At 36.1% G+C, this 13,911-nt stretch overlaps 1 protein-coding gene across 2 annotated transcripts in view; it reads right to left on the bottom strand.

Moving 5' to 3' along the window:
• MXI1 (MAX interactor 1, dimerization protein) overlaps window positions 1–13,911 on the bottom strand; it is a 93,567-nt gene that overhangs the window by 41,626 nt on the left and 38,030 nt on the right. For both annotated transcript variants that reach the window (XM_040254410.1, XM_040254411.1), the window contains exon 3: window positions 4,593–4,622. In XM_040254410.1, the coding sequence (XP_040110344.1) occupies window positions 4,593–4,622 (30 nt within the window). The remainder of the gene's footprint in view (window positions 1–4,592; window positions 4,623–13,911) is intronic.

The following is a 13,911-nucleotide window of genomic DNA, read 5'->3' as shown; positions in this document are numbered from 1 at the left end:
GGTATTTTACTTCCACCTCCTGAGTCTGTTATGACCCACTGCAGGTCTAGGAAGACAAGGCGAACATACAAGTGACAAACGCTCTCTACCACCTAGACCAGGCTCGGGCTTTTAGGCAGAAATAAGCCTCCAGGACCTATCCAAGAAAGAATCTGAATTTGTTTATCAGGTCTGAAACTACGAAAGACTGTAGGCATCCCAGGGTAACTGTGGGCCAGAGCAAACTACTCTGTGCTCCAGACCCTCTGAAATCTGGAAGTATGAACCTCAGCATTCACTGGCAATTGTGTCCTCAAGGCCAGACCCAGGGCTTCAGCAATGCTAGGGCTTTGTTTAAGACAGCCATCTGGAATTACTCTATCATTCACTAACAATTTAAAATCATCTACTCTAATTCTCCCTGCATTGCTCCAGTAAAAAACACATAACTCAGAGAAGCTTTATATGCAAGATTTTAGAACTAAGTCCCCCCCCAAAAAAAACACCCAAACTTTTGACATGAAAGTATTATATTTAGAATGGCAAAATTTCAAAAATATGAACTGCTTCAGGAATATTTTTTCAGAATGAAAACAAAATCGAATCACTCTTTTGACAGTGAATTATTCTCCTCATTACACTGAAAAGCAAATCAAAGGTAAAGTCAAAATTCTATTTATTTTAAAAGATGTCAAATCTAGGTTAAATTTTTTTAACATTTCAAATAAAAACAGCACCTTGGAAAAAAGAGCTATTAAATACAACTTGGTAGGGCCTTAAAAAGTATAATAACAATACAGGCTTAAATATTAACAATATTCTTGTGCTACTTTCTTGCTATTTGGCTAAAACATCTCCCTCCTTTAAATCATCCTGTGTCTACCAATATTTTTGCTTTTTTTTGTTAGATCCACTTTTCAGAAACAGAGCACAGGTTACTAAACCGAATTCTTCCTTTAGTATTCATCCTCTGACACATTCCACTAAAATAGAGATTTATTTATATTGATAAATACCCCTTTTAAAAACAAACATATCTTGGGGGAAAAAAAGGTTAATTCTATATTACCTTTCAACCTCAAGGAAGAGAAGGAGGGAGGGAAAAAGAACAAGAGAGAAAGGAGAAAGAAGAAGACCTAATCTCAGGAAAAAAGACATTAGGACTACCAGAAAAGGACAGAAAAGGATGAGTGAACCATGCCTTAAGAGAGGCAGACTAGGAAACCAGCCAGAAAGCGTAAGTAAGTAAAATGGAAACAAAAAGCCTTCACTGGACACAGCAGAGACTGTGTACAGTTAAGGCGATAAAAGCTATGTATGTTACACAGCACTACAGACAAACAAGTACTAAACAATTTACAAGGCATATCAAAGTAATACTATGGGTGATAAGGTTATCAATAAGTCATAACTGATATACAGAATGCATTGAACAAAGTTTACGCAAGGATTTTAAAAGCTCCATTCCAAATACTGTACTTAAAAAGTCTCTTTAGTTTTAAATGTTTTTGCTAGATTTCCAATGAGGGTCTCCCAAGGACCACATTCAAGTAGGTGAAATAATTATAAAAGCCACATGTTTATTAGTATTTAAAACATATGGCTCAAAATACACTCTGTGCTCTAAAGGTCAAAATAAGGTTTTATTTTTAGAATCTTCAAAGCTGTCATTTCTTGGTCTTTTTGCCATGTTTAAGCTAGCCAGATACTTCTTTTAATATGACAGAAATATAAGGCAGAAAAGAGATTCTTTAAAGCCTGCCAAACTGCTTTGCCTCAAACTAGCAAAATGTCTTTGACTAGACCACTGAACTATGCTTCAGTTTTATCCTTCACTTAATATTAAAGCTAACATCTTCTGATACATGTCAAATGCTAGACACCAAGGTTACAAACTGAACAAAACAGAATCCCTACCTTTGAGGCAGTCAGAATCATTTGACAGAAAGAGACATATAAACAAATAATTATAAGACTACCTGATTAAGTTTCATAATAGGAGATATGAACAGAGCATTGTGCAAATAAAGTAGTAAAAGCCACTAAATGAGCTTGGAGGACTATGCTAAGCCTTTTCAAGAGAATTTGACATTTAAATTCATCTGCAGTGAGGCAGTTGGGTTAGTCAATCTGTAAGGACCCTTTTATTGTAAAAAGGGCAGGACAAAAAGTTGAAGGTCATAGAGATCTTGTTTGTCAAAAGGGCTGGTGTACCTAGCTATTCTACTTCTGGGTATTTATCCAAAGGACTTCCCTGTAGCTCAAATGGTAAAGAACCTGCCTGCGATGCAGGAGACCAGGGTTCGAACCCTGGGTTGGGAAGTTCCTCTGGAGAAGGGAATGGCAATCCACTCCAGTATTCTTGCCTGGAGAATCCCATAGACAGAGAACCTGGAGGGTCACAGTCCTTGGGGTCACAAAGAGTCAAACATGACTGAGCAACTAACACACACACACATCCGAAGGACAGGAAAACACTAATTTGAGAAGATATATGCACCCCTATGTTCACTGGAGCCTTATCTACAATAGCAAAGACATGGAAGCAACCTAAGTGCCCACGGATGGATGGATGGATGATGTGCTATTTGTGCGTGGTGGCTCAGACAGTAAAGAATCTGCCCGCAATGTGGGAGACCTGGGTTCGATCCCTGGGTTGGGAAGATCCCCTGGAGAACAGCATGGCAATCCACTCCAGTATTATTGCCTGGAGAATCCCCATGGACAGAGGAGCCTAGCAGGCTACAGTCCAAGGGGTCACAAAGAGTCAGACACAACTTAGCGACTAAGCACAGCACAGTGTGTGTGTGTGTATATATATATACACACACACATTCATACGTGTGTGTGAGCATGCACATGTGTGCACATGATGGAAAACTACTCAATCATAAAAAAGAATGAAATCTGCTATCTGTGACAACAGTAATGAACCTTGAACGTATTATGCTAAGTGAAATAAGCCAGAGAAAGACAAATACCTATGATTTCACTCATGTGGAATCTAAAAAAACAAAACAAACAAAATAAAACAAAAACAAACGTACAGATACAGAGAACAGATTAGTGGTTACCAGAGGGGAAGGAGGTTGTGGCACAGGGTGAAATGGATGAAGGGGGTCGACTATATGGTGATCACTTTTTAGTGCATACAGGTTCAAAATATAGTGCTATACATCTGAAACTAATATAATTTTAAAAAGTTGATGTAAATAATTCCAGTTTGTTGCTTATTAATTTAACCTCTGTATCCAAAAGAGAATATTTTACTTGTACAATCCCCATCATCTCTCCCAAACTTGTTTTCTTACTATATTCCTTTTCTTGGTAAATAGTTAATACCATCTAAAACTTAAGCTTCTATAGCCAACTAATCACCCATTTCTATTGATTATATTCCCTACTATTTCTATATTCTGTCTATTTCCAATTGCTACCACTCTCTCTTACAGTGGAGGCTTCCTAAGGCCTCCAAAAGAGTTTTCCTGTCTCTGAGACCTCTTCTGCCAATCAACCAATTCTTTACATGGTAGCCAAAGTGATTCTTCCAAAACATAAATCTGATCATATTTCAATTCACCTTAAAATCATACAACTACTTCTATTGTTCCCAGAAAAGTCCAAACTCTTCAGTAAAACTGTCAACGTCTGGCTTGGCTTGCCTCATGCTATAGTCTTTTATACTCATATTGAACTTCTAACGTGCGCATGCTTCTAAGTCGCTTCAGTTGTGTCTAACTTTTTGCAGCCCTACGGACTGTAGCACACCAGGCTGCTCTGTCCAAGGAATTCTCCAGGCAAGAATACTGGAGTGTGTTGCCATGCCCTCCTCCAGGGGATCTCCCTGACCCAGGGATCAAACCCACGTCTCTTACATCTCCTGCATTGATTGGCAGACAGGCTCTTTACCACTAGCATCACCTGGGAAGCAGTTTCCTCAATAAACAAAGCTCACTATCCTCTGAAAAGCATTCCAAGATTCCATCAAGAGAGAATCAGGTGACCTTCAAAAATGATCTTTCAGGATCCTCTGCTTCTCTATCATCATATTTACCATACTACACAGTATTGTAACTACTTATCTGTCTCCTGCAGGAAGCTATAAACTCCTTAAGGTCAGAAACTGCCTTACACATTCTTGTCTTCCTTATGTAAAGCATTATACCTGCCTGGCACTGACATATAGATGGTACTAGATAAAGATTTGTTGAATGCATGAATAAATGAATGAATGAAAGAACAAACTGCAAGGAAAGAGAAATTCAGTGACCTACAACTTGCCATAACAGTTATTAGCAACATTACAGAAACCTAATCCTTTAGCAAGACCATATTTAAGCCATGAGCCTATCACAATTAACCTGTTTCCAAAGACAGATATAAAGAAGGCTCAACATAAACCCAAAATTCAAATGAACTTGAAGTGTGTTTATGTCTTCCAGTTTAGACAGCATAAACTTACTACTTTTGGGAGATAATACACATGTATCAGATTATGATATATTACACATGTAAAAACGTTTTAACTACATATGTAATATTATATTTTCACAGGTCAAGTGCTGAGTTTGCTTTTTAACATATATGAAAGCTACACCTCATCATTGACTCACCGATTCTTTTCCAGCTCATTGTGTGTAGACCTAAAAGGGAGGGAAAAAAGGGGGGAAAAGAGAATTAGCCATGTTGTTTGCTAAGGCTATAAAAAGGGGGGGTTAGTTTAGGTATTGCTAAATAAATTCACTGAGTGAATTTAACAATGCAATATATGGACAGACTTCTAGATATCTCACTCATCAAGAAGTAGTAGTCTATGTTCATTAAGACTTCAGATAGAGCATTTTCAGTTAACAACTAAATATTTTGAAATTAGAATCTCACTGTTATTTTTAATAAAATTAATATGAGCACATGTTCTCTTGCCCATTTCTAGGGTCCTACATTTTAGTGGTTTGTAGACACTCTATCAGAAAGTTTAATTCAAACATAATCTCATTCTTTCATTTTTTTAAAAAAACAGTGTGTGTACTTCCGTGTCTTCTATCTCTATTTACCCACTCTTAAACAGGGAGAAAAAAAGTTTTGGCCAGCACAGAAGCTGAAATAGGCTTGCCTTATTGCTAAACAATACAGACAAATTCAAGCCTCTTTGTGTGTGAAACATAAACCAAAAATGTCATACAAGGAAAAAACAACATCAACAGAAAAGATATATTACTAAAATAAAAAAAACACAAGTTTTAAAAGACTGGGAGGATATACCTCAAAATGCTAACAATGGTTGTCTTTGTGACTTTTTTCATTTTACTTACAACTATTTGTTATAATAATATTACTTACCATCTACTGAACAAGTTGAGTGTCTGCTCAACAGTAACATACATTATTTCATTTTATCCTCCAAACACCCCTTGTTTTAAAAACAAGAATGCTGAGACTCTGAGAGGTAAAAAGACATGATCTTGTCCTAGGAGTTTTAAGTTGCAGCCATGATTTAAGCCCATGTCTTTCTTACTCCAAACCCCAACTTCCTTTTTTTAAATTAATTTATTTCAAATCCCAACTTCTTAATTTAGTGATAAGCAAAGATTAAGAGCATGGACTCTAAGGCCAGACTGCCTTGGATCAAATATTGTGTGGCCTTTTAAAAATCTCTTCCTTTCTCTGTGCTCAGCTTTATCATCTATGAAATAGGAAAATAACAGTATTTGCTTCATATGATTGTAATGAGAAATATACATGTTTATACTGAACAACAAACTCGATCTAAAGTTAACTATTAGAATATCATACTAAATTCTCCTGAACAAACATTTTTACAACAATTTAGCATTAACAATAACAAAATTTTATAAAGAAAAATTTAAGTTCTTGTCATCAAAACTGCGGAGAAGGCAATGGCAACCCACTCCAGTACTCTTGCCTGGAAAATCCCATGGACGGAGGAGCCTGGTAGGCTGCAGTCCATGGGGTCGCTGTGAGTTGGACATGACAAAGCGACTTCACTTTCACTTTTCACTTTCATGCATTGGAGAAGGAAATGGCAACCCACTCCAGTGTTCTTGCCTGGAGAATCCCAGGGACGGGGGAGCCTGGTGGGCTGCTGTCTATGGTGTCACAGAGAGTCGGACACGACTGAAGCGATGCAGCAGCAGCAGCAACATCAAAACTGAAACTTCAATCATTTAGTGTATTCTGATTAATGTCAAAAGCCTTCAGAATATTTCATTACTGATTACTTTAATCTGATTTATTATTCTAATGGATATTTAATAATCAAATTCCTAAACTTCAACAATATTTTTATCAGTCTCATAATTTGTGGAAATTTTACTCACTGTCTTAGTTCAAGAGCCAAAAGGCTTGAGTTACTGTCTACTGTCCACCTTTTGCTTTCTGAGCATTATCGTAAGGTCCAAGTGACACATGATGAAAATGACTGATTTTCAACAGATTATCTTAATAAGAAAACACCTCTCTCAAAAGAGAGAAATTTTAAAAAATCTCAGGATGCTTTAAGAGTGCAGCCAAATTAATGGCAAGGATATGTACGATTTAGAAGAAGCTATAAAAACACAGACTTCTTAGTATAACACAAACTCAGACTTCAAAACTCAATAAATAAATTACATCCAAATCTCTACCACATATAAGTATTTATAAACAGGTTTAAGTTCTTTCTTGTTTGAATAAAATGTCAAACTAAATTTAGAAGAGGTAACAGGTATATTTTAAAGAGATTTAAAACAAAAAACATTGTTCAAAATTTGAAAGGGTGATCAATAATAAAATTTTCCCAAAATAAGACATCCCCACTTGGTGAGTAAATTTTGGTTTAATTGCCTTTTACGGAAAAGAAAACTCAGAACAAGCAAAACAAAAACAATGAAATTTTAAAGTAATAAATGAAACAATCTATTTAGAGAGAGGTATTTACCATATACTTATTCCAAACAGTATGGCATCCCACATATGGGGATGCAAAAGATACATACCCAAAGATAACCAATTGCTGAATTCCAGTATTATACTGAACCTATTATCAAAGCCAGCACCAAAAGAACGTTATCTGAACCACTGCTGTGAACAAAATTAAAACAGCAGGTTCTTCCCACCTCTGTCAGATTTCTATTATTTATCTTCTTCCTAAAAAATATTAAATGATAGCTAAGAATATGAACTTTTTCACAAAACCAGAAAACACATGCCATATCTAATTATACCACTAGTAAAATTTAACAAGATTTCCAAATACCAAGAGGCAAAAATGATCACATATATACTAATCTTTATCATATTGCCATGTTCCCTCAACTTTAAAAAAAATCCATCAGTAGTGTTTACTCCTATTTTGATGACATTTTTGCCTCTAATGTCAGGTCAACAAATACTGCACATTTTCAATGTTCAAAACTATCTTAGGTTGCAAGGAATCAAAGACAGTCTCTAGCTGGTAGATTAAGATATACACAGGAATAATTATGTAAAATAGGCAAAATAAATATACGAAGAAAGGCACAAACTATTCTGGGAATTTAAAGAAGGCAGTGTTTACTTACAAATGGGGCTCTCAGAAAATGGGGCTTTAGAAAAGGGAGCATTTGGTCTGGGGCGTTTGCTACTACCAGAAACTAGACCTGGTAGGGAGAAGACATTTCAAGTGTGGAAAGGATACAGCAGAAGCAAAACAAGCTGAGTTGTGAAGTCCAAAGCAAAGCCACAGAATAAAAATGGAAAAAAAGTTCTGAGTTTAAATATTAGCCCTATCACTCACATTAGCTGTAGAACTTTGAACAAATTATTTAACTTTTCTAGTTAACAGTTTTCTCATTTGTAAAAGTGGAGTAACACCACATGCCTTGACTGGGTGGGTTACTCTGAAAATTAGAGAGTAATGTAAAAGCATCAGCATATAGTAAGTATTCAGTAAATGCTAGCCACTGCAAATATTCTTATTATTTTTAACAAGACTGAAAATATACTACCTAAAACAATGTTAAACATATTACATGGGGCAACAAATTGAGAGTTCTCAGTAACATTTGGAATTAGCCTGGAAACAAACAAACAACAATAATGATTTAAAAAGAAAATAAAGGAAAATATAAGTGTTTTGATCATTTAGTTGACTGTAAAGACACTAGAAGACTGAAAGCATGATAGAGAGGAAGGTGTCTAACTATACATACACGGAGAAAATAATGATCCAAACAGTGCTGGCAAACAGAGTAGCTGAATGCGTCACATCCCAGCACACGCAGAAGCAACCTTCCTGAGGTTGCTTCCCTGAGCCTATGTGTCCAACCAAGCCTTTCCAATAATATGCCATTAAAATAGTCCATTATGATAAATTCCCTATAAAGCTAGAATATTCTGAATAATCCATCTGGTTAGCACACTTTTCTTCTCCTAACAAAAATGCACCTCTGAGAGTAAACCCTATGAACGGTCTTCCTTTCAGACACCCTTCCTCTGAATGCTTAACAACTTCCAAGGACAGGAATAAAGACATTTCTATTATTTATCATCAAATCACAGATACTCTTTTTCACAAATAACACCCCTTTAAGAGACATGGTAACACATTTCCTATTTGAATGGGAGTCATTATCTCAACCAGATCTGTGATTTTTCATTGACTACAACAGTGCTCTGATACATAAACTTTTAATTCTTTAGGGTGCAGTTTGGTGGCAGTCAATGAAATGAAGCATAGAATTGAAATTGCACAAAATGGTACTGTTTGGCTCAAGACTAGTACTACCACAGAAGGAAAATAAAAGACCCCATTCCCAGAATTAATATTCTCTTCCAACAAAAGAAAAGACCTCTATCTTTGTTGGATTAATGAGCCAAGCCCTAATTTGTTAACATTCTCATTTCACTTACTTTCCAACCCTGAAGTGCCTAAGGGATGGTGTCCTCCACACAATGAAAAAAACACATTCTATGAAGCTAAGTGAGTATTTTCTAACTGTAACCTAAAGCTTATACTTCAGCTCTGTTAGCGCAGAGGTCTCCAAAGTATATACCTGAAGGGGGTTGAAAAAGAAATAGCTGAAGAGTAAAACTTCTATTTCTGTTTATTCTTCTTCTTCACTTTTATACATAACCTTAATACTCTGGTATTTATAAAATATTAGTACAGCAATATATGTATAAAATTGTTAATACATACAAACATATTAGGTATATTTTTTGCTGCTAGTGGTATATAAGTGGTCAATAAAGTTTGAAGAACACTAGAATAGGAGAAAATCATGCTTACTGCCAATAAAGTAATTATTTCAAAGAAGTAGTTTTATACATTTGTTTCTATCATTTAAAAAAAAATGTTTTAAATACATATTCTTAAAAAACCATTAAAGACAGTAAAACTTTAATACTGTAGATAGGGAAAATGCCTCATAAGAAATATACTACTTCTTTCATAACAATAACAAAAACAACCACAATAACTAAGACCATAAAAAAGCAAGTGCCTAAAAAGGATGCATAGCAATAACTCCAGTTAATAACTTACATATCAAAGTTGAATATAAGCATATCTTATGACTCAGCATTTTCCCTTGCAAGCATATACCAATCATATATATATATATACACACACACACACACACACATACACATATGTTTGTTAAAGAACACAAGAGAATACTCATTCTTTTCATACTAGCCAAAAACTGGAAACTCAAATGTCCATCGAGAGTATTAGGTTGGTACAAATGTAATTACAGTTTCTGATCATACATTTTAAATCATTATAACTAGGGTTCAAACACATCTTTATTACCAATACCAACAACCAATACCATCAACACATTTTTGCCAATGAGAAATAAGTTTATTTATTCCTGTAGCATCAAAATCGTGGCTCAGGATTTGACAAACCCTTGGAAAGCATTTTCTGCATCCTTCTGGTTATGAAAGCAGTTTCCCTGCAAAAAGTTGTCGAGATGCTTGAAGAAGTGGTAGTTGATTGGCGAGAGCTCAGGTGAGTAAGGTGGATGAGGCAAAACTTTGTAGCTCAATTTGTTCAATGTTTGAAGTGTTGGTTGTGCAACATGCAGTCAAGCCTTGTAGTGGAGAAGAATCGGGCCCTTTCAGTTGACCAATGCCAGGTGGAGGCGTTTTAGTTTCCAGTGCATCTCATGGATTTGCTGAGCATACTTCTCAGATGTAATGGTTTTGCAGGAACTCAGAAAGCTGCAGTGGATCAGACTGGCAGCAGACCACCAAACAGTGACCATGACCATTTTTAGTGTAAGTCTGGCTTTTGGAAGTGCTTTAGAAGCTGCTTCTCAGTCCAACCACTAAGTTGGTCTTTGGTAGTTGTCATATAAAATCCACCTTTCTTTGCACATCACAATCTGGTTGAGAAATGCTTCATTGTTGTGTAGAGTAAGAGACGACAACACTTCAAAATGACAAGAAAAGGTTTGCAGTCAGCTAATGAGACACTTATTGAGCTTTTCCACCTTTCCAATTTGCTTCAAATGCCAAATGACAGTAGAATGATTGATGCTGAGTTATTTGGCAACTTCTCATGTAGCTGTAAGAGGATCAGCTTCAATGATGGCTCTCAATTGGTCATTTCTACTTTTGATGGCCAGCCACTGCACTCCTCATCTTCAAGGCTCTCTTTTCCTTTGCAAAACTTCTTGAACCACCACTGAACTCGACGTTCGTTAGCAGTTCCTGTGCCAAACGTGTTGTTGATATTGTGAGTTGTCTCCTCTACTTTACAACCCATTTTGAACTCAAATAAGAAAATCACTCAAATTGGCTTTTTGCCTAACATAATTTCCATAGTCTAAAATAAATATAAAATAAACAGCAATGTCATTAGCAAAATACAAGAAGTGAGAAATGCACATTAAAATCATGCATAACATAATGACATTTATTTAATAATGTATTCCAATATCAAATGGCAAATTTCAACAATGCAAAACTGCAATTACTTTTGCACCAACCTAACAGAATAGATGAATAAATTGTGAGACATTCACATAATACTATAGAGCACTGATAATGAACAACTATCATGGAATAACATGGATGACTTTCATAATTTCAACACAATGCTGAATGGAAAAAGGCAGACACAAAAATACATACTGCCTAACTCCATTCAAATAAAGTAAAAAACTGGCAAAACTAATGGTATCAAAAGAAGATTGGTGGTTACCTGGGGTAGGGCTGACAGTGAGTCTATAATATCTTATTTCTTCACCTTTGTGAAAATTTATCAAGCTATACACTTAGGATTTATACTTTTCTGTATGTACATTTTCAAAAAAAGATGAAAAAATTTCAAAAATAACACATGATTCAAATTGAGTAAAAATTAGCTGTAAGTACTAAAATCATACAGAGTAAGTTCTCTAAGTAGAAATCAGTAACAATAAGATAACTAGGAAAATAGCAATACTTAGAAAATAAGTGACAAAGAACAAATGACAGAGAAATTAGAAGATATTCTGAACTGAATAATGAAAACACATCATACTAAAATTTGCTGGATGTATCTAAAACAGTACTTTTAAATATTTAGCATTAAATTATTCTATTAGTTAAAAAAAAGGCTAAAAATCAATGGTCTAATTTCAACCTTAAGAAACTACAAAAAGGAGCAAATTAAACCCAATGAAATACAGGAAGGAAATAAGAAGTTGCAGGTTAAAAAAAAATCACAAAGAAAACAAAGTATCTTCAGTTGGATGATAAAGAAATACAACATTTCAAAATTTGCAGAGTGCAGCTAAAGCACTGTTTAGAAAAAAAATGTTTCTAGTTTTAAATCCTTTGAGGTAGGAGGCAGGGGTGGACTACAAAATCAATTCTTCCACCTTTCAGTTCAGTTCAGTTCAGTTCAGTTCAGTCGCTCAGTCGTGTCCAACTCTTTGCAACCCCATGAATTGCAGCACGCCAGGCCTCCCTATCCATCACCAACTCCTGGAGTTCACTCAGACTCATGTCCATCCAGTCAGTGATGCCATCCAGCCATCTCATCCCCTTGTCGTCCCCCAATCCATCCCAGAATCAGAGTCTTTTCCAATGAGTCAACTCTTCACATGAGGTGGCCAAAGTATTGGAGTTTCAGCTTCAGCATCAGTCCTTCCAATGAACACCCAGGACTGATCTCCTTTAGAATGGACTGGTTGGATCTCCTTGCAGTCCAAGGGACTCTCAAGAGTCTTCTCCAACACCACACTTCAAAAGCATCAATTCTTTGGTGCTCAGCCTTCTTCTCAGTCCAACTCTCACATCCATACATGACCACTGGAAAAACCATAGCCTGGACTAAATGGACCTTTGTTGGCAAAGTAATGTCTCTGCTTTTGAATATGCTGAAAAGAACCAAACTAAGCCTACAGAAGGTGAGCAATGGATCTCAACTGGGGGCTGTTTTTCCCGCCAGAAGATATCTGGTCATGTCTGGAGACATTTTTGGGCTTCCCTGGTGGCTCAGTGGTAAAGAATCAGTGCGCAATGCAGGAGCTGCAGGAGCTGCAGATTCAGTCCCTGGGTTGGGAAGCTCCCCTGGAGGAAGGCATGGAAATCCACTCCAGTATTCTTGCCTGGAGAATCCTAAGGACAGAGGAGCCTAGTGGGCTACAGTCCATAGAGTTGCAAAGAGTCAGACACAACTGAAGCAACTTAGCACACATGCACGTACAGAGATATTTTTGGTTATCATACTGGGGAGATACTACTGTATTCTGTGAGGAGAGGCCAGGGATGCTGCTAAACATCCAATGATGCTCAAAACAGAATTATTTGGTCTATAATGTCAATAGCACTGGAGTTGAAAAACTCTCAAGTAGAGAAAGAAATAAGAAAGCCAAGAACAGGAATTAACAAAATAAAAGACAGGAAACAAGAGAGAGTATCAATAAAGCCAGGAGTTGATTAAAAAAAAAAAAAAACCACAGTAAAACTGATGAACTTCTTCAAAGACTGATGAAGAAAAAAGGCAAAAATTACCAATACAAAAAAACCCTAAAGAAGCCAATTATCAGGGATGAAAGAGAGCACATCACTACAGATCCAACATACAATAAAGGATAATAAGATACTATTATGAACAGCTTTATGCCAATAAATTCCACATTGAGATGAAATGGGCAAATTTCTTGAAAGATAAAAATTATCAAAACTAACTCAAGAAGAAACCGAAACCATGAATAGTCTTGCATCTATTAAAGAAATTGAATTTATAATAAAAAACCTCCCACATAAAACAACCCTCCAAGCCCAGAAGTATTCATTGGCAAATTTTACCAAGCATTTATGGAATAAATCATACTAATTCTACAGAAAGTATTTCAAAAGATAAAGGAAATGGTAACATCTCCCAAATCATCTTCAGGATTATATTGCCCTGATATCAAAACCTGACAAATTACACTGAAAAACCACAGATTACCATTCCCTTGTGAACACAGACACAAAAATTCTTAACAAAATACTAGCACATTTATAGAAACTATCAGTTTTACAATTAAAAAAAAAAAAAAGCTTGCCTGGTCTTTGTTTCAACTTCCAAGGACAGAGCTTCTGAACCGTTGAAATTTCCTGTTATAGGAATTTCCTCAGTTAGAGCCCTTGGACTACAACTGAGTTCGTGCTAAAGAAATTATTTTAAATCAGGCACTAGTTATGCCAGAAAGATCAATCATGTAATTAGAGGATTTGGGCTTTAAGCAACTGATAGCAACCAACCTCCAGGGAGAAGAGGGTCAGAGAGATGGAGTTCAATCACATGATCAAGGATTCAATCAATTGTGACTGCATAATAATACGGGAAAAAAAACAAAAACAAACCTCTAGAATCCAAGGTTCAGATGAGCTTACTGGTTGAGGAATACATGAATCTGCCAGGAGGGTAGGGCATTCTAATTCTCTAGGAAGAGGACACAAAAGTTT

Source organism: Oryx dammah, unplaced genomic scaffold (assembly GCF_014754425.2).
Source record: "Oryx dammah isolate SB20612 unplaced genomic scaffold, SCBI_Odam_1.1 HiC_scaffold_14, whole genome shotgun sequence".
Classification (NCBI taxonomy): domain Eukaryota; kingdom Metazoa; phylum Chordata; class Mammalia; order Artiodactyla; family Bovidae; genus Oryx; species Oryx dammah.
Note: the sequence above shows the minus strand (reverse complement) of the source record. Positions and strands in the feature narration are given on the sequence as shown.